The sequence below is a fragment of the Perissodus microlepis genome, chromosome 16 (assembly GCF_051167445.1).
Source record: "Perissodus microlepis isolate ML-2025 ecotype Zambia chromosome 16, ASM5116744v1, whole genome shotgun sequence".
Classification (NCBI taxonomy): Eukaryota; Metazoa; Chordata; class Actinopteri; order Cichliformes; family Cichlidae; genus Perissodus; species Perissodus microlepis.
In genome coordinates this window covers 14,825,498-14,850,772 of record NC_140476.1, presented here as the reverse complement: position 1 = coordinate 14,850,772, position 25,275 = coordinate 14,825,498, and the positions used below count along the sequence as shown (strand labels likewise).

Below are 25,275 nucleotides of genomic sequence, written 5' to 3'. Positions count from 1 at the left end.
CCACATGACGCCTTTGTGGAAAATAGCAGATTATAATAAACCCTTTCGTATATTTCAAACGCATTCTGTTTGAACTGGATGTGATCAAATAAAACATGTCTTGATGATATCATCATTTATTACGTTTCAGTCACATTACAGCAGATACGAAGAATTTCACAACAGCATAGCATGGAGGCTATGAAAAAAGATGACCGGCTAAATTAAGTACAAATAAAACATACGTAAATAAAAGACCCTAAGTCTACATTATCAACATTTATAATTTCTTTCACCACATGTATTATGAATGTAGCAGTGATCGGTAACGTCATTTAAACCTCTGGTAGCCTACTGCTTTGATAAAGTACAAAATACATATTTTTTGTCACTGACAAGGATTATTGTGCCAGTATATGCTACACAAGAACATTATTTATGTACAGATGCTCAATATCTTTAATTCTAACAGTGTAGGCTACTTAACAGAAGAGGCTCCGCTTTTCTTTTTTTTTAAACAACTACTTTTGAATCATTTATTTGTTCTGTGTACATTCAGTCACTATCACCAAAATGTTCAGTATTATGTACATTATATTCATAATTACAGTGTTTTCTGACTTGACAGTGTGGAAACAAGGCGCCAGAATTATGGCAAAACTGTAGTTGAAGAATTTACACTTTGGCCATTAACTGTGAATGTCAGTCCTTTTATACTTTTTATTGATTAACCTGTAGATAGATAGATAGATAGATAGATAGATAGATAGATAGATAGATAGATAGATAGATAGATAGATAGATAGATAGATAGATAGATAGATAGATAGATAGATAGGCTTTGCTTCGTTTTAACTGTGAGGATAGAAACTGTAATAACCAATGTCCTTTGTGCAGTTTTTCTCACACTCTCTCGGTGTCAGCAGCTCAGACTTTAACGGGGACACTGTCTCTGAAACCGGTGTTGCAGAAGGTGAGATCCTTCTCCGCTTGGCCTGTTCAAAGATACCAGAATCGCTCGAATCGATGGATTTGATGGAGGACGGCGTCTCAATCCAGCTCGACTCAGACGTCATGTCTTTAGGTTTGGTCTCCTCCGAGCCGCCGATGGGTGATCTCTCTGTGGTGATGGAGTCTCCCTCCTCGGACAGGTAGCTAGTCCCTGTTCTGCCACCGATTGTGTTAGTGGGCCAGCAGGAAAAGACCGAGCTGGATTTACTATTTACACCACAATACTGCGGCGGCGTGCGTCCTCCCCAGCCAGACGGGTCTGCGTAATAGCCAAGAGGCCGATTGGAGCAGCCTGCAGTCGGCAGGGGAAGAGCCTTCACTCCGGCCGCTGCGTAGGACAGTAAGGTGGCCGCGTTACCGGCAAAATCAGCGGCGTCGTATGCCGAGGCAGCAAAGTCCAGTCGGTTGTTGGCAGGGGTGACAAACCATCGCTGCGGGGGGGTGGCAACACTGGGCTCCTCGGTTTGCTGCGGGGATAGCAAGCTGTTGCCGAGTGGGACGCTGCGCTCCGTGCCAGGCCCAGTCCCCACGCCAGGGTGAAAGCGAGATTTGGCATAAGTGCTGACAAATTGGTCCTGCAGGAAAGAGCTAGGCATGGCATATCTCGCACCCGGCACGATCTGTGAACGCGGAGAGTCACCCGGTGATGGAGTTAGGCGGTCAATGTCGCAGCCTGTGTAGACACTGAAAAGATGGAGAGAAAAACAGAGAAGCAATTCAGAAACTAAACAGTGTGTTGTAGTCTGTTCTCAGAACATTAAACAACTTAAGGTCAACAGGGCCTCTCTGTTTCAGTAATGTAGCAGTTTAGTAGACATGAGGAAAGTTTTTTTTCCATTACTATTCTTTCTGAAGGTGAGATAACTGCAGGGTTCGAAAACATCTGCAAAACCATCCCAGTCTAGATCCAAGCTCGAAATACGCCGGCTGCCTTACACAGTACGAAGAAAACGTCGTCAAATAGATCAGACTTGCTTTCTCAGTTATCGTGTAGTTATTTCCTTGTTTCGAGTATGATTTTCATTTTCATTTTCTCGTCACTCATTAGTACGCATTTCATTTACAATGAAAAACAAGCTCGAATCAAATAAAGGAGGAACCTTGTCATACATACAATGAATCGGTACAGTTACGAGCTCTGGACGCAATTGCGCACATTTATTACACGCAAACAAGTGCATATGTGTGTGTTATGACAAAAGAAAAACGCATTGCTTCATTTGCAGTCAGAAATGTTATTATTAATCCAATGTTCAATTAATTTTCCCTGTAAAAGTACATATTTTATTTATCATGCGAATTCCTTCCAACTTCAAAAGCAATACAACGAATTTTCAACAGAATTATCAATACATAAATTTAATTTTTGCAAAGAAAAAACCCAAGCTAAGTGGCTATTATAGTTTCTAATTAAAACTACAGAAGCATAAAAAGATACACACACACACACACACACACACATACACACACATAAATTACAACCAAACACAAAGAAGATATATTTGAAGGAAGGAAAAAGAGAGAAAGAGAGACGATCTTACGTGTCATAGTTGTCCCGAAATCCTTTAGCGAACGGATTGTGGTCAATTTTCAGTTGCGTAATCTGTGGGGGAAAATGCATAGAAGGATTCATAAGGTGTGTTCCAGACGTTTAACGCAGTGCAGCATAAATGCAAATAATATTAACAATTCATTTAATTTTGTTCTTTGTTTTTACGCGAAAATGTGTTTGTCAACAGGAAATGATTAATCCCAGTGTGCGTCTTGCTTTAAGATTTAGGTTAAAAAATTGTATTCGTATTAAAACTTTATTGTTCTACTTTGTTTAGAGAGTTTTTTAAGTATATATATATTGTAGAATTCCCGATATTTTGAATCGTCTTTCAACAGGCTAATGTTCAAAGTATAAATGCTGCTGTGCACTGGTGTCTGGTGACATTTCCAGTGTTGTTCAGATATTAAGTGGTCTTACATCGGTATTCTGGTAAGCTGTGACAGCGATGAATTGCGTTTCTGAGAAGGTGAAAGTCTGGACTCTTCCTGGCTGGTTGGTGTCTTCTGTCCCATCCTCGTTTACTTCCACCACATGGAGCCTGGGCTGGTACTTGTGGAGAGACTGAAGAACCACCATCTGGAGATCCAATTAAAGACGTTTGTCAGACTTTGAATTTCAAAGTTTGGAAAGATGATTTCAGAAGAAAAATAAACTAATTTAGCACCATTGTGTATTCATATTTCGTGTTTATTATAATGACACACGCGACTATTGTTTCGAATTAAATGACACAGAGAAAGCAATACGACACATCTAAAAAAAATAATCAGGGGATGAGATGAATAAAAAAGAAAAAATAAACATTTCAGTTTCCAGCTCGTATTACATATAAATATATATTTATATCATTCAGACATTTCTTATCACATTGTTACCTGCCCCGTGTTGTTGGAGGCACCTTTGTTGTTTGTGAGCTTTAGCTTTCCAAATGATATTTCTTGACGCATCCAGTGCGCACCGGTATTTGGCGAATCCGGATGCATGTAAACTCTATTGCCTATTAAAAAGAAGAAGAAAAAATAGGCAAAGAAAAGAAGTAAAAAATATATATCACTATTTAGAAACAAATTCCTGACAAATTTTCATTCACAATTTTTACCACATATTTTAGTTATAGGTATAAAAACAAAACAAAACACTTTTTTTTTTTTTTTACCATGTTCTCAAAATCAAACTGTCGAGTAAATGTAATCGTTACAAAGCGCAGATGTGATACCTATGACATTCGTGTCTGCTTTTCCGCAAGGCACCCACTTTCCTCCTTGAAATCGCCAGTGATTTGGATCGGCGAGTATTACATCCACAAATATATTGTAGTGGGCAGTTGGGTCAAGGCCAGAAATGTTGAAGCTTAAAAATGGAAACATTCGTCTGCGGGGAAAAAAGAAACACAGGCTTAGAAAATGTCTCTATTTTTTTCTAATTTTTCATTTTGCGTCTTTATTTAGTTTTTGTTTTATTTCTTTGTTTGTTATTAATGAGCTTGCCTTGGTGTTATACAAAGTTCATTATCGCTTTTATTATTTTTTAGTTTTTTCAGGGAAATAATCTTAAATGATCTTAATACGCGTCCATTTAAACTTCGATCTAAAAATGTTCCAGTAACGCAAACAATTACCGAATATTGTTGCATGCCTCTAAAAAAAATAAGCGAGTGCGCGTACTTACCGTCCTTGCTTTGTGATGATCATCTCTGTTTGGTGTCTGTGAAACTTCAGCCACAGGGCCCTGTTGCACAGATACACCTGCGCTTTCCCCGGAACCAGTCCTGCTTGCGCTGAGGAGAACTGGTAAAAAGCACCTCCTTGGTATGTGTGTCCATACTGTTGCGCGTAAGGGTAACCCGCTGTCGGGTAGCCTTGAGGAGAAGTGTTGGTTAAAAGGCTGTTGTAAGCTCCATTGGTTATGACCGGATGATGTGCCATGTATCGGCTGGGACTTCCAATAGAAAAAGCCGGGTGCGCTGGTCCATGCTGGCTCGGGTAAGGGAACATGGCACTGGGAGCTGCTGAGACTGACTGCGGCTGGGTAGATGGAGAAAAGATGCACCTTTCTCCTGCAGATCCATCGAAATTATGACGGATGTCAGAGACTCCGTGAAGATCAGGAGAGAGTTTGCCCCTCTGGACGTCCCCTGATGCGTCCTTGGAGTCGGGAAAATTGTCTGCCTCTGACTGATTCGTCATCTCCCTGGAGTTTTTTTTCAGAGGTGAACTTCTCTCCAGGTTGTCACTTGCAGATATAATAGGATGGTCCTGCAACGAAAGCTCTGATCCATTGGAGCTCGAAAAGCCACTGCCCACATTCATAAATTTCTTGGAGAGATCACTCGCCGGCGAGATGCAATTCTCGACCTGCATAGCTCAATAGGAAGCTACTATTAGCTCAACCTATATCACAAGCTTTTGCACACGCCTTTCCTAATCTAACACTACGAAACGCCTTACGATGACTTGAGGTACGGAAGGCAGCAAATTAGCCAATTGACACCATCCTGCAATCAGGAAGGATTTTCTTTCCATCACTCTCGCTGCTTTGCTAATGAAACAAGTACTGCGATTGGTTAACTCAGGGCTGTAATTTAATTAGACAGCTCTTAATTAGGACGATAAGAAGAGCGCTATGAGCAAAGTGATTTGTTTGTACTGTGACATGGGCCTATATTTGAATAAAACATATGGAGACAGACTCTTTTTTAGCAGTATATGAAATAAACAAAAAATAAACCAAAAAAAATAGAAAAAAGATATATCATAGTTATGAAGATTGTTTTTGCTGTCAGCTGTGACGACAGCGGCGTTATTTACCTTTATCCACGTTATTTACCTATTTATGTGCCATGAGTGCCAAAGTATGTCTGCCGAAGAAACCAAGATATATTATTAACACGCCAAAAATGACAGTCCATGACAGGCGGTGCATCTGATGCCTTAAAATGTTTGTGATATAGCGTGAAATCATGGCGTCCCACTGAAGATGTGTTTATGAGTCCCAGTCCTGGTAAATATTTCATGCACTAAAGTTATGAACCCGTGCACTGGTAACAGGGGCTGCTGTGCCAAACACAGCTCACTGCCAGAGAGACACAAAGTAGGACTCGGAGTTTTGAGTAGAAATTAGCATTATGCAGTTTTTTTAATTTAATTTTTGTCCGTTTCAGAAAGCAAGCGTAAGAAGGAGATGGGAGAAACATTAAGTCCGAGTTGTAAAATCTAATTACTCGGGAAATATATTTAAAGACAGAATAAATTTGATCTCAGGAGGGTGCAGGTCTCTGAGATAACTGACAGTAAGTTTGAGAATATCGACAGCAGATAGAGAATAAATAAACTCTAAAATAGAAATGATTGTTAATCAGACCACTTCGAAAATGCACCAAGCCCCCCGGCGCAGTAAAATAAATCAGTCCTGATTGAGAAGATGGAACTAAGTGTTAGGATAGCCGCAAGTTACAGTGGCTCAGTCCCCGGTGCAAAGAGAGCAGCTGCAGCATGGCTCCCAGCTTAACTTACTAACAAGGTTATTACCAAGTTAACACTACCGCTGTTCAAAGGGAGTGGTTTGATATACATTTCCTCGCAGTCCTCTCTATGATTGCGAGGCCTTTGTAAATTGTCCTGATTTTCAAACTTTCCACTTCACTGTTCACCAGAGCCACGGTGTGTCATTGTGAAGGTTATCCTCTGTCCGAAAGGCATCGATTCAACACTGGCAACTTTTACACTTCCGTTTAATCGCATTATTATTACCAGGTGATTCTCATAGATGATAAGAAACACCACTAACTATCAAGGAACCCATTACAATATCACTAACTGCCTCAGTTGGTCATTTCTACTTCACTGAGTAACTTCTGGTTTAGTTACACTGCAGTGTTGTGTGGAAGCTAAAGAGAAGACCAATAAAGGCCCATTGCATTGGTGAACACAGCCACCAGTTTGTATCTCTAATGAAGAGCTATGAATTTCTGAAGCTAACAAGAGGGGTCATTACAGAAAGGCTACTGGTTCCAACAATCTATTCCTGTGAAACATGCAAGCACGGGCTTGTCTGTGCCCAAGGAAAAGAGGCCACTCTCTGCTCTACTCATTACAGGATTATGGTTCACTTCCATCGCTGATCTTTAATAAGCAAAGTGGGCTTCCTTTTTCCCCCCCACCCCCCTCAACAAGCCAATTGTTGAATCACCCATGCAGCAACTCTGTGTTTCCCTAGGTAATGCACTGCCTGTTTATCAGATTAAGTCATCTATTTATTGGCTCAGCTAGCTAGTGGACATAACCAAAGAGGAGGGGGCTGATTTGTCATGCCCATAGCCAGCATTGTCCCTCAGGGAGATGTAGAGCAGGTTAGGATCTCGGCTCCCTGCCTTGTACACACCCTCCATTGACCAGCTGAGCATAATCTAGTGTGAACAGCAGTTATGCCTTTTCAATTTTCAAATAATATTATAACGGCTGTATCTGTATAATATCACCCATATAAAATAAATCAAAGACAAAAAAAAACCCTCAAACACAAACTGCCTTCAATACAATGAAAATTTAAAAAAAAAAAAAAAAGAAGAAGAAGAAGTATATATCCATTTAATTCTAAAGAGCATATGTTTTCCACATAACAATATTAATTTCAGCAAAATAAAAAAAACAATATCTGTGTGTTTTTCAGCCACTACATCACCATTTTTTTTATTGTTGTGCCAAAAGAATCTGCTTGCCACCTGGGTCTAATCCAATCAATGTGAATGACAAGGAGAGAAAAAGCCTGAAAGTGAGCACCAGCTTAGGGACTTTACCTAATGCCCAGCACTGTCACTTCAATGATATGACCACAGCACACAAAATGACAACAAAATTATAGCCAGCAAGGATATGGGGACATAGTGTGCTACTCTAGTCAGGTGAAATTGCTTTTTCTGACTATGAAATGGCTTGTCTCTTGTCGGATGGGTAAACATTTCCTTGTCAGGCCAGTAATAAGGAATGAGGCACACTGGGATGAACTAAGAGGATAGAGCCAAGGTTATTTGGGATTCATGACAGGTAGTGGCTTATATTACAGCAGCACTAAAAATTTCATGGGAATGCATTTAAGATGGACTTTAAGTTATTTATATGTTGTTTGCTAGACGTCACGTTGCAGTTTCCATCAATAAATCAAAGTCAAAGACTTCGTTTATTATTTTTACTGTGTTTTTTTTTGGCGGGTTTATCTTTGTTTGTTTAACCAGGAAACGTGCATTTACCTTAACTCTGTAATTAACCAGCGCCACTAACCCGATCAAGTGTGGCGGTGCTTTGTGCTATGCTAACATAACTATTGCCCCCTGTGGTTTCTTGCCATCAGTGATCTGCTCTGTCAGAGGGAATCAGGGTGCTTTCTGGCAGAAAAGACAGCTGGGGGGGCCTGCTAAGGGGCGGAGTGGACAGTTGTGGCTTTTAAACCCTTATTAGTCGTCCTCCCTGGACACACAGAGACACGCGTCTACGCAGAAGTGCACTCCTACACCTGCTCATTATTGATGTCCTTTAAGGGTCGCCCAGTCAGACCAGACTCAAACGCGATTCTTTACCGCAAAGCTCACAGCAAATTAACCTCAGGACAGGTGATCAGGATGTTCAGTGTGGAGTAATAATACCATACCAGAACTGTACTATAGGGATTTTTCACCTTAAACCAAATGCACATATCCTTCTATCGTTCTAACTTATTAAAATCCTGCAGCTGCATTTCCCATTTTAAATGCCCATTTTGTTATTGGGTTACACCGTTTATTCCTTCAGCTTCAATCTATGTTATCTAGTTTCTTAAATTTAATACTATTTAATACAGTGTATTTATTTATAGTTATTGATTAGCAGTTTTATTTTTTTATTGCGAACAACTAATCCAGATGTATTATTTAACATGTATATTTTGCAAGGTCATAAGAATATGAACTGTCCCATGTGGCAGACAATTAATATGTCATCTCACACAGTTACTTACCATTTACTCATCTCTTAAAGGCACACATTTTTTTGTGAATTTTTCCTAACTTCTATATTTCAGTCTTTGGCATGAGTTTGTTTTTATTTATTTATTTATTTATTTATTTATTTATTTATTTATCTATTACTTTCTTTTTCGTGTGTGTGTCACAGGACAATGACAGTGTGGCACACCACTGAAATAACAATCTGATTCATAAACTGAGCTTCCCCTTTACAAAACCTATACAGGAAAAAGTATGTCATAATAATATGCTTAATTATAAATGTGTGAATTTCGTCTAATACCAATTCTGCAGCAAAGTAGCACTTGTGAAACACTGCACTCCTCAGGGTACTGCAATCCCTGAGAGCAATGCCCACAGCTCCTTCATGCTCTCGGATGTGTATTATTTGGCTTAGCAAATTGCATGGGTCTAATGTCGGGAAACACAAAGTTAGCGGAAGGGCTAATGTCCCTACCAAAACTTCTTTTATCACCTGCTACTGACCTGTTATCAACTGTTTGGTTTCCTGCTAGTCTCTTTAAATTTTAAAGAGCCTGTGTGACCCAGGGAGTGCAGTTGGGGTTTGTGACCATTTTGTTATTTCTGCTGCCATGCACTGTCAGACGTCTGCAAGTGAAGAACATGGCCACTGTCCCCACTAAGCCCATGGCATAAAAAATTCACACTAACTCTACTTTTTAAGCCATTTCTGATGAAGAGCACAGAGAAATGAAACTGACTTATGCCAAATGAATATCATTGAATCGCTGTGATTGTGAGGCTGATGTTTGTAACTTTGAAATTATTTATAAAACAGCAGTTCCATCTTAAGAGTGGCCATGCCATGAAGTGTGCACTTGCTCCTCAGAGAATACTCTGAGGTTTTTTCGAGCACTATAAACCTACATCTGAACAAAAGAAAACAGAGGGCTTCAATCCAGCTTAAGCTTTGGCTTTTTACAGTACAGTTCTGCTTAGACAGGAAGAAAATACCTCCTAATTACCCAGTCACAGCTGTCTGCCAGTGTATTGTTTAATCGATAAGTGCGCTGACATGATGATGAATGTTTAATCCAAAAACAACAGCCAGGTATGTGATTTGGTGCCTAAATATTTTAATTACATCCGTGACAAACTGGTGATTTTGACCCGCAACATAAATACTTTTAAAATAAAGCGCAAATGTTGCACAGATCACTTGAAAGAAAGCAAAATTCTCAGTTTGAAGAGAAAATATTTGGGGAGGACTAGGAGCAAACAGGCGACTGTCGTGTTACAAGAATAATCTTCATTAAAATCACAGGCAACAACACCAGGCCAACACACAGCTCATTGGGAATGCAGTGTGAAAAGAGAGGCCCACAGATTATCACTCTACGTAACTCATGTTTAATTTATCCAGGAGCAATATTGTCAAGAGCCCTACCATTCCAAAGAACTAGGCACAGATAAAAGCTGGAATAAGACTTAGGGAAGCCCAAAAATAACGCAGGCTTCGAGTAAAATGCTGCAAAATGTAGCGAACACACTTGAGAGTGAAAGCATTAGAGACATCTTCGATATCTTTAGCACAGCTTCACAGTAGTGGAATATAAATGCTTCGGGATTGTTAATATTTCAAAAGATGACTTCTCAATGGAGTTGACGATAAATTGTTCACACAATAACCTGACATGATAGCCGGCACTTAACCTTTGCTCTGATTTAAAACTATACAACAAAAACCCTGCACATTCACTGCGGGCTCTTCATGGTAGGGTCTCTAAATCTAAGAAATCCAACAAGAAAAAGCAAAATAGTCTTGCATTCAGCTACGAGAAGTAACCTAAACCAATTTCTCTGTGCTCTATGGCGTGTTTTTTTCTTCCTCCTCCTCCTCCTCCTCATCCTCCTCCTCCTCCCCATGGCTGAGTGAAATGGAATTGCCTCTCACATTCAAAGACAGCTCTAGGAAGGTGATAATAGAGCTACTCCCTGCTGTCTGCAGGCAGGAAATAGGAAAGTGGCATATGGGGCCAGGAACCAAATAAAGAGGAAATGTGACCAGGCAAGGGAAGGAACTAAAGGAAAGGTTAATGATCAGTTCTGAATTCTACGGGGAAGAGAACTATGTTCCAAGTTGAGAGGAAAAATAAATCCGACATGATTTATGTCTCCACCACTCACATCTAGGCTGTCACAAACAAACACATGGAAACCAGTTGGTTTTCTTGTCAAACTTTGCCGATGTTCAGAAAGAAAGAACTGTAGTGATCAATTAGATTTTCCCTTTTGTTGTTTACACCATTCACCTGCATCTCCACAGATCACTGCATGGTGCGGGAATGGTATGTAGAGAAGAGAAAAGGATGTAGCGTGAATATTTCACACTGATTAAAAGATGAGAAATACAAACAGTACCTTATAATCAAGACTGAATCCATCTTCACAGCCTCACCAGTGTGCTCCAACAAGTGTGAACTACTGGCCGATGTCCTACTTTTGCCTTTATAGCAGCCCAACACACTCACTGGCCTGCAGCATCTCCAAAAGCTTTTTAGGAACTGATCCACTCCTTAAATGACCGGCAAACTAAGCCACTACACAGGGACTAAATTAGAAATTGGACACTGAACACCGATTCATATATGAGGAGGGGGGAGGAAAAGATAAATCATAGAACAGAGGAAAAACATTTGCAGCGTATGTGAGTGAAAACAAGGAAATTAGTGCTGTGAGCACAATACAGTGGGTGTGCTATCATTAGTGGGATGTAGGATACATTATCAGTGAGGGAATTTACTTTCAAATTTTCACCCTGTTACCACACCTTGGTTGAAAGAGTTTGTGCCCTTTCACCAAGAAGCTAGGCTCCCACCCTTTAACTATCAGTTACATCTGCTGGGGGGGAAAGGGGAATCAATTTTGAAGCAATTTACACTGAGTTTTTGCTGCTAGGGAGCTTCTTATAACATTCACTGTAAGTTGTCTGTTTAATTATCTGAGAGAATGGGTGACGCTAGGAAAGGAAATGGAAACTGAATGAAACGGTGGCTGTAAGAATCAACTGTCACACATTATGTGGAATTTGATGGCATTACACAAACGCACGTTGCACGGTGACACAGGTGCACAGACACACAACCTGGAAAATTATAAAGACGTGACTAAGTCGTTGCATATGAGCAGATTAGGCAAATCAACATTTAAAAACAGAATAAACACGGGATTCAAATATTCTTTCCTGGCACAGACCGGCACAGCAACAGCTGGACATTAGAGACAAAGCAACATCACGCAGGCCAGCTTTCTCCAGATCTGACAGCTAGATCATTTGAAGCTGACAAGATAACACTTAAATGCAAAGGTGACATGACAGTGTCTTCAGAGCCAGATGGATCAATACTCGGCTTGGCTCGTCAGGATCTGAGCAGTGGTTCTGCAGCCATGTTGTTTTTTTTTTTTCCTTTATGCTGCCGTTTTGAAAATAGGCTATCACTGTCTGGCACAATGTCTGGTACGTTATCAATGAGCAGATTTCCTTTCTTATGTTACAACTGAAATATTGATTCATTCAATTTATCAAAACAGCCCAGAATTCCAGGGGAGACCAGGAGCCTTTTTTCGCTTTCAAATTTTAGGACTTCAAAACTGCTTTGCAAGGTGCGACGGCAGAAGCCACGAGCACAGCCACAAAACAGATATATGAAATTCTCAACTAACTAGTAGACATATTTGTGAAACTAAAATGATCAATGATCTGTCAACTCGTAGTTGCAGTCAAAAGGCCCTCGAAGTAGCGCACTTTTCCAAGACGTCCCCAAGTGATACAGCCAAGAAGTCCCGTAGATCAGTAAGAAAAACTCGGCAATTTGCCTTGGTGGCCTTCCAGGCTGCACCGACTGGCACTATTTCTATTTTTCCCCTTTCTCCCTTCCACATCTATACACTTAAATAAAAAATCAAATCCATTTTTCAAATATTCAACAGTCCTTTTTTTTTCCCTGGGAGAGGTACGGAGTATTGTTGAATAATGCAGCCAGACAGGGATCTCCCTGAGCTGGTCTCTACAGGCATCACTGAGCAGGTCTGATCCCACTTGAGTAGCATCTATCATGGTGACATCATCATTCACACAAGGAGATATGATAAGACAGTAGTACACTACTCTACTACTTGAGCCAACTCTAAAGCAGGCAGTGGTGTTACTCATTTAAACCAATCTACTGGCCATCTGTTGATGCTAAAATCACGGTCTGACTGCCATTTCCAAATCAAACACCATCAGTATGCCTTTATTGCTTTCTACTGAACGTGAACATGTTTTTGAGGGAAAAAAATGTTAGCTTGTGAGACACTCGCATATTCTCTTTTACCTTGTGTGATTCTCGTGGGTGTGTAAATGTAAAAACCACAGGGACAAGAATCTACGGAAAAAGAAAACAACATCTACATGCAGCAGCAGCAGGTCTCTACCTTGCAGATTAGGGCACTGGGAGCACTTTGCAGGTTGTTGTCACAGGTATGACGAGGGAGGATTGCGCTTGCTATCCCCCAGTTACACAAGGTGTGAACAAAATATGCAGCCAATTTGTTTTGTGCAGAATTAGAAGAGGGGCAAAAAAAACATCACAGGATTATATTTTGGTTTATCTGTTTCCCATTTGCTTTGGACGCCTATTTACTATGTCCAATTCAGGAAAAATAATTTTTTTTAGTATTATTATTTCCGTTTTATCAGAAGCTCGGAGGTACAACCGAACACGTATGTTCTGGTTCAAATGGTTATTTTAAACGGACTGCAAGTGACATCAAATCAACAACTAAACACCAGACACAGCATCAAAAGAAACCAATCCAATCCAACAAGCTCAATCAAATCACAAGGACAAAGAGAGAGTGCGAGCATTGGCACAGGAATTACCAATCTTGGGGGAATTGGCAAGACCAACAGCAAGCAAGTGTATTACATATGGCGTGCCATTTTCACAGCTTCCACAAAGAGAACACAAAAAGTGTTATATCTCACTATCTAAGACTAATAAACAACAAGATATGCTGAATCTGTTCATTGCTGTAACAAAGACTCAAGGTAACTGGAGCTTGCGGAGGACTTTTCAGTTCATATCTGAGCTTAGAATGCAGCGAGATGATAAACCGTGTTGTCTGAGCTGAGCGAAGACGGTAAATTAAGCCGTCCTCCCACTAATTCTATGAGGTGTCAGTCAGTAAAGTGGCCTGCCAGGATGACTTTCAGTTCTGATCAAGCCAGATGGTTTCTTAACACTGAATAAATGAATTGATTTGTATGTAGCATCTCTAACAAGGTTCATATTCTTCTACACACGACACAAAGGTGGTCAGAATGAAAATAAGAGCTATGATCTGCTAACCTCAAGGAGGTACATTGTGAATCTCTTCGGTGCTAATGGCATGAATATGACTAACATCTTCACGGTGTTGGTGTCTGTTATGTTGACAAAGTCTCAGTGCGAGGCCTTTCTCATCACAAATGTACATAGCTCACACCTCAAGCGGTATTATCTTCATCCCATCTTTCTACACTTTATTACTATCATTAGATGGATCACTGCACTTTCCCTATGGTGTGAACTGCTATCAATTATGCAGCCATCTTTCAATTATTGTATATTGTGAAAGTACCTGCTAATGAATTGCGAAACAACTGTGTTATGGTGTGATTGTACCGGGCAACAACCAGCTACTGTACACTTAGGCACCTTTTTTCAATTAGATAAGTGTGGTGGGTTGTTTTTTTTTTTCTTTTAGTCATTAAGCACATTTGGTGTAAGGAGGTCCACCTTACACTTAGCCAAAGGTGTTTTTGCAGTTGCTGTTAGCCAGCAGCATCCCGGCCCCGATGCATAGCCACTGCTGTATGTAATAGGACTCCGAAGACCACATGAGAGAATCTACTGTGATTTTCACTGGGGATTTTGATATTCACACCTGTACTAGGTGTTGTTTGGGAGTCTGATAAGCATGTGTGAAACCAGAGGGGTGACTAGAATGGGGACCTTATTTGAAGGGAAAGATCTTTTCCTGATACATCTATCAAGGACAGCACTGTTGTCTCATATTTTCATGTGCAACAATAAGAAGGGAAAAAGCTAATCAAGCACGGTGTATCTTAGATACCAGCCATGTGTCTAACTGAAGCTCTACATGGCCATATGGCTGTGTGCGAAAAATAGAATGCCCAATAACTACGTAAGGATTCAAGTAGCATGAGGAAAAATAAAATATTTCCAACTTTGCCAGCCTGATAGTTAGTGAAAACACAGCTCTTGAACTAAGGGTTTCTCTCAGAGCTATTGGAACAATAGAGAATTCTGCTATGATGGGTTTAACCAAATGGTGTATAAGGCAAAATAATTTTCTGCATATGAAGAAATCACAGACCTTATCATTACGAGATCAGAGGCTGAAAAACAAAGCATGAGAGTTGCTCCTCCTTTCTCTACACTAGTGATGTTCAGAGGCAGCCTGTTATTGGAGGTGTTAATTGGCAAATTCAGTACAAGTCAAGAGCATGTTCCCTGTCGTCCTCGCCCAGCAAGGCTAGGTCATTAAACCGAGAATGGATTCTTTCATGCTGCCTTAACCCTTGAATTGCAAGTTACCATTCCGCAAACATCCCCATGCTCAATCCCACCCCCATGTGTCAAGAAGAAAAACAACCTACACTGATTTAACGGCGACAATAAAATAACAGGAGGATGACATCTTGAGAGCCAGACTTTCAGTTGTATTTTTTTTTTCAAGTTGGCAGCTAAATGTCTTCAAAAAGTTCAGAAGTTTGCAAATATCCAACACTTCAGCCCTCCCCAAATTAAAAAATAAAATAAAAGTTGTCTTTACTGTAGTGGCTGAACAGTGAGGTTTTCAGAACAATAGCATCATCAAACTCCACTGATCAGTGCTTTTGTGTTCTGTGTATTGAATGGACCTCTCATCCGCCTGAAATGTGAGCCTCCTTTGGGGTTCCGGGTGCGATCTCACCACTGCCTCTGTCATCACTTGCTGTGACTGCCAAATCTCTGCTCCAGAAATCAGGGCTCTCAGACCAGCACTGAAACAAACACAATGGAGAGGGGCCGTTCTGAGACTTTGCACAGGCAGCGATGGCTTCAACACATTTAATCGAACACAAAGTCAGCTCCACCACTTCTGCACAGGGAGCACAAGGAGCCCAACGCATGGCAAGACAACTGTGAGGTGATACTCTCAGCTCACAACGCCATGAGAGTTGGCAGTCTCTCATGCCAACGGTGACCAGTGCACAGACAGTTGAATATGCTTCTCTCCTAAGTTGTTAATTATCTAAATGACATTGATGTGAAGAGGGCACTCTAGCCATGTGACCTTAATCCACTTGCTATCTCTCTGTTTTGTTTCCATTTGATTAAACCCTTTAACAATCTATTTTTTCCATTTGTGTTATATTTCCTTAGCAATGGCACAATTTAATAAACATTGTTTAAATATTTAAAAGAGTAATTGTTGAAAATAATGATTTTGGGCAATGGTGACTCTTTGCTCTATTGTCTATTGCTGTTATAATCCAATTAATGGCCAATAAAGAAAAGGGTATGTTTCTTTTATAGAGTTGAGATATTTTAATCATTATTGTTGTTTGAATGTATTACAACACTAATTGCTTTGTATCAATTATTGTCAGAAACCAAACATAAACAAATGTTATGTCTATAAGGAAATATTACATATAGTCAAGTGTAACAACAAAACTAGAAGAAAAGGAAATGTCATAGATATTTACTACTTGTTAAAATACATTTTTACAATTTTTGATTTATTTTTTATTAAAGTAGTTTTACTATATGACTGAAAAACCACAAATGAAAATCTCCCTTTGCACTCATTTGCACCTGACTGGTCTTCTTTAAATATTGGTCACAGAAGAATCAGTTATCTAGTTAGTTAGTTATATAATAAATATTCACACAGTGATTTTTGAATTTTTAAACTTATATCCATCTCAAGAGAGGTGGTGCATTAATTTCATAACAGTTTCATAACACTCAAACTATAACTCAGACTTTTAATGGCACTGGCATGAATATAGCCATTAAACTGCCTAGTATATTCCCTACATAACTATTACTCTTAAATGCATGTGAAACACTCATTGTACAATTATTTCAACTTGGATAGACGTAAGATAGCCTAAAAAAGACAATAACAAATTGCACGCAGCTATACTGTGCATGCTTCTTCCCTCTCTTCCCTACTTAGGAATGACTATAGTCCCCTGAAGCTGGTGACTTCCCTGTCTCCCCGAACTTGCTGCAGCACCGACTGATGGTGCAGAAGCACTGCTGATTAGCATGCAGTAATGATGGTGAGCTGGGCTCCATTGTTCTAACACCTCCCCTCTCCTCCGCACCAATCTGTCACCATTCAGTGGGCTAGAGCTGCCTCAAATGCTTCTCTCCACAAATGAGATGGATAATTAGTTGCCCCTCACGAATGCTGCACTCTTCTCACCCCTGATTGCTTTCACCTTCTTGCTCCTGGCAATTTTGACACCTTGTAATCAGCCTGCTACTTCTCCGTCTCAATCCATATCCTTCTCTCTTTTTTTTTTCATCCTCTTCCATTTTTTTTATAGCTCTTAAATATATTTCAGATCTACCAGCTCCGCTAGCAAATGCCCCAAGGAGAAAGATGGATCTCATATTTTTCTGAAAATGATGACAACAACAGTCATTACAGCTAAAGCGAACTTTTCACAAACAGTTCACATTGCTGTATACACCCGTGAGTAAATATAGTGTATGGAATTATCAAAAAAATAAAATAAAAAATTATAGCTGTCAGTACGAGTTTCCTCTTCCAAATAACAATGAATGACAACATAATTATGAGCAAGCAGCTGTTCATGATCCCAGAGAGAAAAGCATGCAGGCAGCACAATGTTCGACTGTTCACAGATTAACCAGAGAGGATCATTAGGGATATGTATTTGCCAAAAAAAAGGAGAGAATAAATTCTCTTCTCGGCTCGCATGATGTGATGTGAGAAGAATTATGCGGTTTATATCACTCCAAAAGAAACATGCATTATGTCTGACACATTACGTCAGATCAATATGTAGGTAATATTCACGTTTGTAATACTCCAGTTGGCTGGTCTTTTCATTATTTCCCTCTACAGAAAGGTTGCATTGTGTGAGAATATTGCATTAGTCTAATGACTCATTAGTTTAGGGTAGTTAATAGCATTATAACATCACTTCCTTACACCCTTTGGAGCTATTTATATAATACAAAGACAGGCTCAGCAGCAGATATCATTTAACCTCCTAGGACCTGGCGTCCACATATGTGGACATCACATTTTGGGATATTTAGACCAAAATACTGAATTTTGCTCTACAAGGGCCTGATATCCACTTATGAGGACATTATACTGCTACTGTTCTATCACAATTTTAAATGAATATCCTCATATGTGGCTCTTATTTTTATTAAAAACAAAAATAAGGTAAAAAAAAAAAAAAATCTGGTAATTCTTTGTTTTTACATTCATCGGGCCACAATGTGACCAAATATCCAAGAGAAATTAAAAATGCATGCCGTGGAAGAGTTCGGGTCTTAGGAGGTTAAATCTGAACTAACAAATCAGTCGGTCTTTTAGGGGTACTTGATTGTTGTAAGTGAGTTCTAATATTCAGCACTTGTAAGAAGAGAAAAAAATGTTGTTTGCAGTCTTCACACCAGCTCATCTATCCAGCACAAGTGTTACCAACCCAAAGCTGAAGGTCTGCAAGGGCCTCACTGCACAACAAAGTGTTCCAACACAGTGTCCCCGTTTTCTCAAACATCATCACACTGAATGGTGAAAATCACTGCAATCTTTGCAAAGGTGTGAATAAATGCTGCGGTAGTCATGAGATGATGCTGCTGTTTAAAAATGATTCAGGTTTAGTCAAATGATCGCTACACACTGTAAAATATGAACGTGTATTTATAAAACACCTGTGTTTCCTTGTTCGGTCTCTTTTAACGTATCAAAGGGGGAAAAAAAACTGCCGTTGTTTTCCAGTCACATGACAGCATAGCGGTGTAGCAGTGTAACGTAATTTAAAACTGGCACATCTTCAGTTACTTTATTACTTTGAATAGCACAGTTGAAATGAAAGAAGACTCATATCATGTTCCTATAATCATTAAAATAAATGCGCCCATATAAACAGTTAAATATTGCCTGTGATAAAACAATAAGTCGCAGATAGCAGGGTAATTTGCCATCTAATGAGTGAGAGTATCTCTGTGGACAATCTTAATGAACATATGGTCATAAAAGTATCTGAAAGTTGGAAATGTTTCTACACCGAGATAAACAGCTGCTTCATATTATTCTGGCTTAAGTGTAAAATGGGGAGGAATGACGAGAATTACTACGTTAATCATTCCAGATATAATTTATGTTTGATTAATTTAATACAGATGATGGGCATTTCTAATACATAATATATTATTTTTCCTTGAGATCCAAAACCCACCATAAAGTGAGAGAGGTGTCTTGGTTCAGAAAAAAAAGTGTGTGTGTGTGTGTGTGTGTGTGTGTGTATGAAATATTATAGCTTTAGAAATGTGATATATCTTTGAAAGTTCATTATTTTTAAAATAAAAATGTATAAACGTGCTAAAGATATAATAGGAAGTAATATCACACGCACTCTTTGTTATGTATAGATGCATATACCAATCTATATATTATATATTCATACTGTATTATATATTTGCAAGTTGAAAACAAATCAAGTAATAAAAAATGTTACGAGTCTAAATGTGTTTATTTGCTCACATATACCATACGCATCACTGTAAAATCTCAGTGGGGTTTTAGAAAAATATAATGGGCAAAGAAATGTACCATTTAATTCTTCAGTATTAAATAAATGAATTCAAGTCTTATTGCAGTGTCATTTGAAGTCCAGTACAGCGCTTGTACTTCATGGCAGGCACGGCTACACCATGAAAACAGTAAAGTCTTGAAATAGTTGTGGCTTCTTCCCATCAGTCTCTGCTTCTACTGTCACTTGTCTGCTTCATTCTTATGAGAGAAATGCAAGTAGAGGTGGCTGTTCATTTGGTCTGGAGGAACCACAGCATTGCAGAAAGCACATTCAGGAGTGCTGCTCTGAGGTGTCTCCAGCTCTGTCCCCACAGCAGCTGCATCACACAGATCCGGTATCCAGACAGACTGCAGAGCAGGATGAATCAAAGGGAAAAAATGTATTATTTATGCTCTAAACTGTCCTTACAGTCACTCTACGCAGCCTACTACTAAAGTAGGCTGGACCACTTGGCCTCAAAATTGCGGTATCTGTTGCTTTAAAGAACACATGTCCCCTGTTAACCCAATAGTTAGAACAAATACTAGGCAGAAAAGTAAAGGCAAAATGCTATTCTCAAGTGTTTAATTAACTTACTATTTATGAATACTGTGTTCAAACTATCCAAATAGTCATACCTATTATTAATGCCTGTGTTGGTGTAATCCAGCGACTGAATCATATAATGAAAACTGGACCAACTTGCAGCCGTTAATGCACGTCATTCACTTTTTTTTTCCCCTATTAGGCATTTAGACACATCAGCAATAAAATCCCACTTAACCATCATACTTGTTTCAAATCACATTCAGACACTGTAATGTGCTTCCATCTGGCTCACACTTTCCAGCAAAGATGCCAAATATAACTAGAGCATCCATGCTTAAGTAAAAAAAGAATCAGCACACATTACACAGTAATACGTTTCAAGTTTAGCCAAGGGGATATTTTTGGACTTCACACTGTTTCACTCCTCCATTAGTAAAGACCAATCAGAAACTGATAATTTGCTACTAGTTTTCTCAGACCTTCTCCTGTGATTCTCACCTGCTGGGGTCCCCGCACGCTCTCCTGGGAGAGTGTAGATGATGTTGTGTGGGAGGGGGAGTTAGGATAGACAAAAGGCACGGACTCCTTCTCTGTCAGTGTGGAGGAGACATTACTGAGAGGTCGCGGGACAGCCATGGGTAGACCAATCTGTCTATCTGGAGCACTGTTCAGGAAGTCATATTCACTGTCCGCAGAGGGCGGGAATTTGACGCTCAGTTTGGTGAGAGATTCTACCAAGTCCTTGTCCTCCTGGCTGGCGCCACGGGATGCCAGAGAGGTAGACATGGGAGAGATATCCACTGTCCTTAGAGCTGAGGAAAAGGGTCCCTCTGAATCTGCGGTACGGTCTGTGCATTGGATGGGCATGGAGAACCGCTGATCTGTTGAGAAGGCAGAAAAATAAAGATTATTTTTTATTTACGAGTCAACTCGCGTACATAGATGTGGTTTAAAGACATTTGAAATTGGAAACGATTTCAGAAGTTACACACATTTTAAAAAAGGCCTAGTTTGTTTTTGCATTCCCATTTCCAAGTTGGCCTTTCAGTACTTAGAGGTATATGTTTAATATAACCACATTATTTTTTTATGTAGCATTATGCAGAACTGGCATTAAGCATTTTGTCAGTGGAATTATTAAATGTGTTTATCCACCTTTTTTCAGAGGTGGCCAGCTAAGGTTCGTAGGGCAATCAGGCATTCATGTACAGTCCGTGTCATGGTGTCGCTATCCAATTAAACAACAAGACAAAAAGCTAGTAAACTCGTAAGCTGTTATAAACTACACAAGCCTATTTAAATTAAACACGCTTTTTATGTGACCAATTAGAGAAAACAATTGCTTTCAGATTCAGACACTGAAAAACAGAAGGTAATAGTCAGTAAATATTAATATTACCATTTGATGTATCACTTCCTCCATGGAATCTTTTTAAGTAATCTTTTTGTCTTTTGGTTAAAGACCGGATCTGTCGAAATTTCCCTTCAATGGCTTCAAATGCTTCCCGCATTTCCTGACTGACAAACAGATAAAGCAGGAGTAAGGAACAAAATAAAAAACATTCTTTTACCATAATGTTCATGGCTTTAAAAAAAGATTGACACATACTAGTCAACGCTGCTGTTGATTGGCATATTAGGAGCAACGGCAACAGAGCCCATATTCTCCTGAAAAAGACACATTAAATTTATAGTGATCATTTACAGCAATTACACAAGGGAATATTGTTCATACATCTGCAGCTTTATTTAAACATCACACATTTATATTTCCTAGTGAAAAATAATAATAACTGTAAAACTCAAGCTGCTGAACTGTGCAGCGATATTATCCTCTAGCACCATCTGGTGAAGTAAAAGTGGATACACTGAGTGAGGAGAGCAACAGAGAGTGGATACTATTACAGTAGCAAAGCAGGCCTGAATGCCTGAACGACAGGAAAACAAATAATCAGAACTATGTAAAATTACTAAAACATCATTTTGATAGGGTTTATAGAATATCTCTTAGCTTTCTTTAAAGTACATGTAAACTTGACACATAAACACTGTCACACAACTAGAGTGACAAATCTGAATAAGCAATAGTTTAAGCTTTACAGTTAATAATGTATTCACTGAGTACTAGCACAAAGTGTTCTTTTAACATCCCTTTACCTTAACACACATGCAACATAGTAAAGCAGAAGTACCATCAACTTCTACATATGCGAGAGGAAGCCGTATGCGATCATGTTTCTGATTTCCTAACGGGAAAGCTGTTTTGGAAATACAATATTGTAGTTTTCATAAAGCCTAAATGCAGAAAGAGCATGTTATAACTATAAACATACCGGGTACTGTAATTTCCTATAAGTGCTGGCTCCGTCAAGAAGATGACTACATGGCTCGCATTTCATTTCTCCTGAAAATGAAAACAATGAAAATGACCAGTTTATAAAAGAGGAAATTCAAATGAATTCTCAATATAGTCTGATAGTCCATCGCTTCGTTTACATCTCAATCCACAGAATTGAAAGCAATGTGTAAAGTAAATCCCTACTCAGTACACCAGCTGGGAAAAAAAGCAGTAAAACTAACACATCAATAACAAACTAACACATCACTAACCTGATGGTTGCCTTGTTGCTGACAACTTTGCTTCAAGTTCTGAAATCAGTTGCTGTTGATCTTCTATCTGCTTTTGAAGGTCTCGAGTATATTGCTCATAATACTCAGTCTGTAAAATGGAGGTACTGTTATTTGTCTAGAACCAGCATATCCACTGTGTTGTAGTTTCATATCTGGAAGCAGCCTAACTAATAATAATGCTATTCTATATATGGCATTTAATAACATAATTAGAATAAACATTATTTGTTTGGAAAGCTAGCAATGTAATTTGCTCTGGGATGTGTTGTGGTATATTGTTAATTCTTGGTCCATTTTGCACAAAGTTTTTAAAAAGTTGCTCTTCATCATTACCACTTTCTGCAGCTCCTTTTTAGCAATGTCCTTTTCAATGGAGACCTGACGATAAGCTTCAAATGCTTTATTGAGCTGGTCTCCGATGTTCCTTTCCATGCCTTGTGCTCCACAATCATCACTGACACAGCACACATGAGCCCTAAGAGTGAAACTACAAAATGTTGTAAAACATGCCAACAAAAGGAAAAACACTCTCAAAAGACCCCGTGAACACTATTAGACCGGTTATAAAACTAAAAAGATTTCCTTTTTTATCCCCATCCCGGCCATTTTTATAACATTTCTACAAACAACTGTCAACTAGTCTTCGTGCACTTTAAAAATATTTTTTGAAAAAGTCAAGAAATCCTTAACGTGCTGCCAAATTGTTTTGGCTGCTTTAAATGAGCTACTGATCCAAATGACAAAACCATGCCAAAACTGAGTAAACAATCTTCAAAATATTTGCTTATTACCAATGAATGTTGGCAGGTCTGGTAGAATTAAAAATTCCCTTCATATTTCAACCATTAAAGCCTTGTTCTAGTTCTGTAAGGAATTATAAGAGCTGAAGATGAAGATCAAGTATTGTAAAGTAATGACAAATAAAGTTACTCAGTGCATGTGTAATATATGAGTATAACACTGGTGAAACAGACACTCCTTCTTGTTAGTACTGATCATCAGACAGCATTAAGCAATTCTGGGACGACTGCACTTCTGTCAGAAAGCTAAAGTGATGCCTATCATTATCTTAACTCCTGATAGCAGTCTCATAAAGAGCCGCTCAATTACGGAACAGCCTTCCTAATAAATGCCATAGTAACGCAGTACCTGTTAGCGATACTACACTCCAACAGCTCCTGGATGAGTAGCAGCATGTAGCCACAGACTCAGTAAGTAAAAGGAGAGTAACGCTAATGTTGAAGCCTACCGGGACACAGCCGTGGGTCATTTTAAAAGAGTCGCTCAAAATCTTCTTTAAACAGTTCCGTATTCTTTAAAGTGTAAGTGTCTGACAAGCCGTAGCTTCAGCCGGCGTCGGATAAAGCGACTGAGCGAGAAGTCCTGAGATGAGTTTACCTCGCTGCCAGTGTGAGTGTCCTCTTACCTTCATTCGAGTAACTGTTGAAGTCGAATTTATTGTTTTGACACTACCGCAGCGTCGTCGCCTAATCTTGAGATGCAAAGTTACCAAGCGCTGGAGAGGATATGGCAATGTATGTTTTACATAGCCTAGTTGAGTTGGGAACTTCCCTCGGGGAATCCCCTCATACTGTAGACTTCCGCCTTTACTCGATTTTAGCCAATCAGCGCGGAGCTCACGGGAGAGCTGGGTGGTTAGCTGGTTGAGGGTTCTTCCAGCCTACGCGTCTGCAAACCGACTGTTGTGCATGTGAAAACTGTGCCCAAACTCGAGTTAAGTTGTGCTCATTTTGCTTTTCATATATATATATATATATATATATATATATATATATATATATATATATATATATATATATATATATATAACTGAATATTACTGAATATTCAACAGGTTCTGTCAAATGAACTGAGCCTGTTTTGTTTTGTTTTTAAGTCTATAACTAGAACAAAGTTCTGAAGGGACTGCTTGCAACAAATACTGATGGGCCTCTATTGTAAGCTTCCATTTTCTTTATAGGCTACAGTGTCAAATGACACTGTAAGCAGGATATGGATTAAATAAAACATTTAGAGACCCCAGTCCTTTAATAAATGAGTACATAATTGATTCAGTAAACTGGGAAGCAGTGGGTTTAGGGTTTGGTTGACCTCTGGGAATCCTGAGCAGTTGCCTGCTCGGCCTGCTTAGTTGGTTATTCTGGCCTGAAAACATGCAATGCATGTGTGTACCACTTCAAACTACAGGCTGTTTCAAAATGCACTGCATAAAACTGAGAAGGAAATGAGACATTGCAACAACAACAACAACAACAACAACAAAAATGCACATTATAATAGTCCTGGAGTACTACCTGGGTTTAAACAATATTCAAGCAGCAGTGCTTGTGAAAAAATACATAAACTGGATGTGCTATGAGATATGTAAAGACCTTCTGATCCTTCACCAGGCCCAAAATTAATGCATGCTGGTTATTTTCTAATTAAATTACCATGTAATGTGATGCAAAATTATAGCAAAATCATTAACACATTGTTGAGCCTGGGATAAGAGTTATTCAATCAGGAGTCAAATTTCAAGCTCATTGCTATTTTAACAGTCACTAAAACTATCAAATTCAATTCAATATGTATATATGACATATTTTCAAGTAGGTTCTCAGCAAAATATGACTGTAGCTATACTATTTATAGTACTTCCTGCTGTCTTAAAGTCCCTCCTGTTTGAAAAAAGTACATCCTATAACA

General features: G+C 39.2%; 2 protein-coding genes across 3 annotated transcripts; both read right to left on the bottom strand.

Annotated features, from left to right (window-relative positions):
* Positions 1–100: 100 nt before the first annotated feature.
* On the bottom strand, positions 101–5,205 carry tbr1b (T-box brain transcription factor 1b). The gene is made up of 6 exons (XM_084908600.1): positions 4,214–5,205; positions 3,762–3,916; positions 3,421–3,542; positions 2,963–3,121; positions 2,532–2,593; positions 101–1,674 (listed from the first exon to the last, which is right to left on the bottom strand). The coding sequence occupies exons 1-6, from the start codon at positions 4,903–4,905 to the stop codon at positions 831–833; spliced, it is 2,034 nt and encodes a 677-aa protein (XP_084764726.1). The 5' UTR covers positions 4,906–5,205; the 3' UTR covers positions 101–830.
* A 12,668-nt stretch (positions 5,206–17,873) lies between these two features.
* Positions 17,874–24,245, bottom strand: tank (TRAF family member-associated NFKB activator). Of its 2 annotated transcripts, none has more exons than XM_084908811.1 (8): positions 23,993–24,245; positions 22,900–23,053; positions 22,546–22,654; positions 22,269–22,339; positions 21,545–21,603; positions 21,335–21,453; positions 20,434–20,816; positions 17,874–19,754 (listed from the first exon to the last, which is right to left on the bottom strand). In XM_084908811.1, exons 2-8 carry the CDS (start codon positions 22,996–22,998, stop codon positions 19,587–19,589), a joined length of 1,008 nt encoding a protein of 335 aa, XP_084764937.1. In that variant the 5' UTR covers positions 22,999–23,053; positions 23,993–24,245; the 3' UTR covers positions 17,874–19,586. The 2 variants fall into 2 exon arrangements, with proteins under 2 accessions (XP_084764937.1, XP_084764936.1); XM_084908810.1 differs by having other exon boundaries at positions 22,900–23,041; positions 23,993–24,239.
* Positions 24,246–25,275: the final 1,030 nt, after the last annotated feature.

Excerpts from the sequence above, each read along its gene's own strand:
- tank (XM_084908811.1), bottom strand. The coding sequence starts at position 22,998 with ATGGAAAGGAACATCGGAGACCAGCTCAATAAAGCATTTGAAGCTTAT. Across the intron at positions 22,655-22,899 it reads AAAAGGAGCTGCAGAAAGTG|ACTGAGTATTATGAGCAATA; the intron begins GTAATGATGAAG and ends TCCATTTTACAG. Across the intron at positions 22,340-22,545 it reads AGCAACAAGGCAACCATCAG|GAGAAATGAAATGCGAGCCA; the intron begins GTTAGTGATGTG and ends TTTCATTTTCAG.
- tbr1b (XM_084908600.1), bottom strand. The coding sequence starts at position 4,905 with ATGCAGGTCGAGAATTGCATCTCGCCGGCGAGTGATCTCTCCAAGAAA. Across the intron at positions 3,122-3,420 it reads CCTCCAACAACACGGGGCAG|ATGGTGGTTCTTCAGTCTCT; the intron begins GTAACAATGTGA and ends TTGGATCTCCAG. Across the intron at positions 1,675-2,531 it reads TTTCGGGACAACTATGACAC|TGTCTACACAGGCTGCGACA; the intron begins GTAAGATCGTCT and ends CCATCTTTTCAG.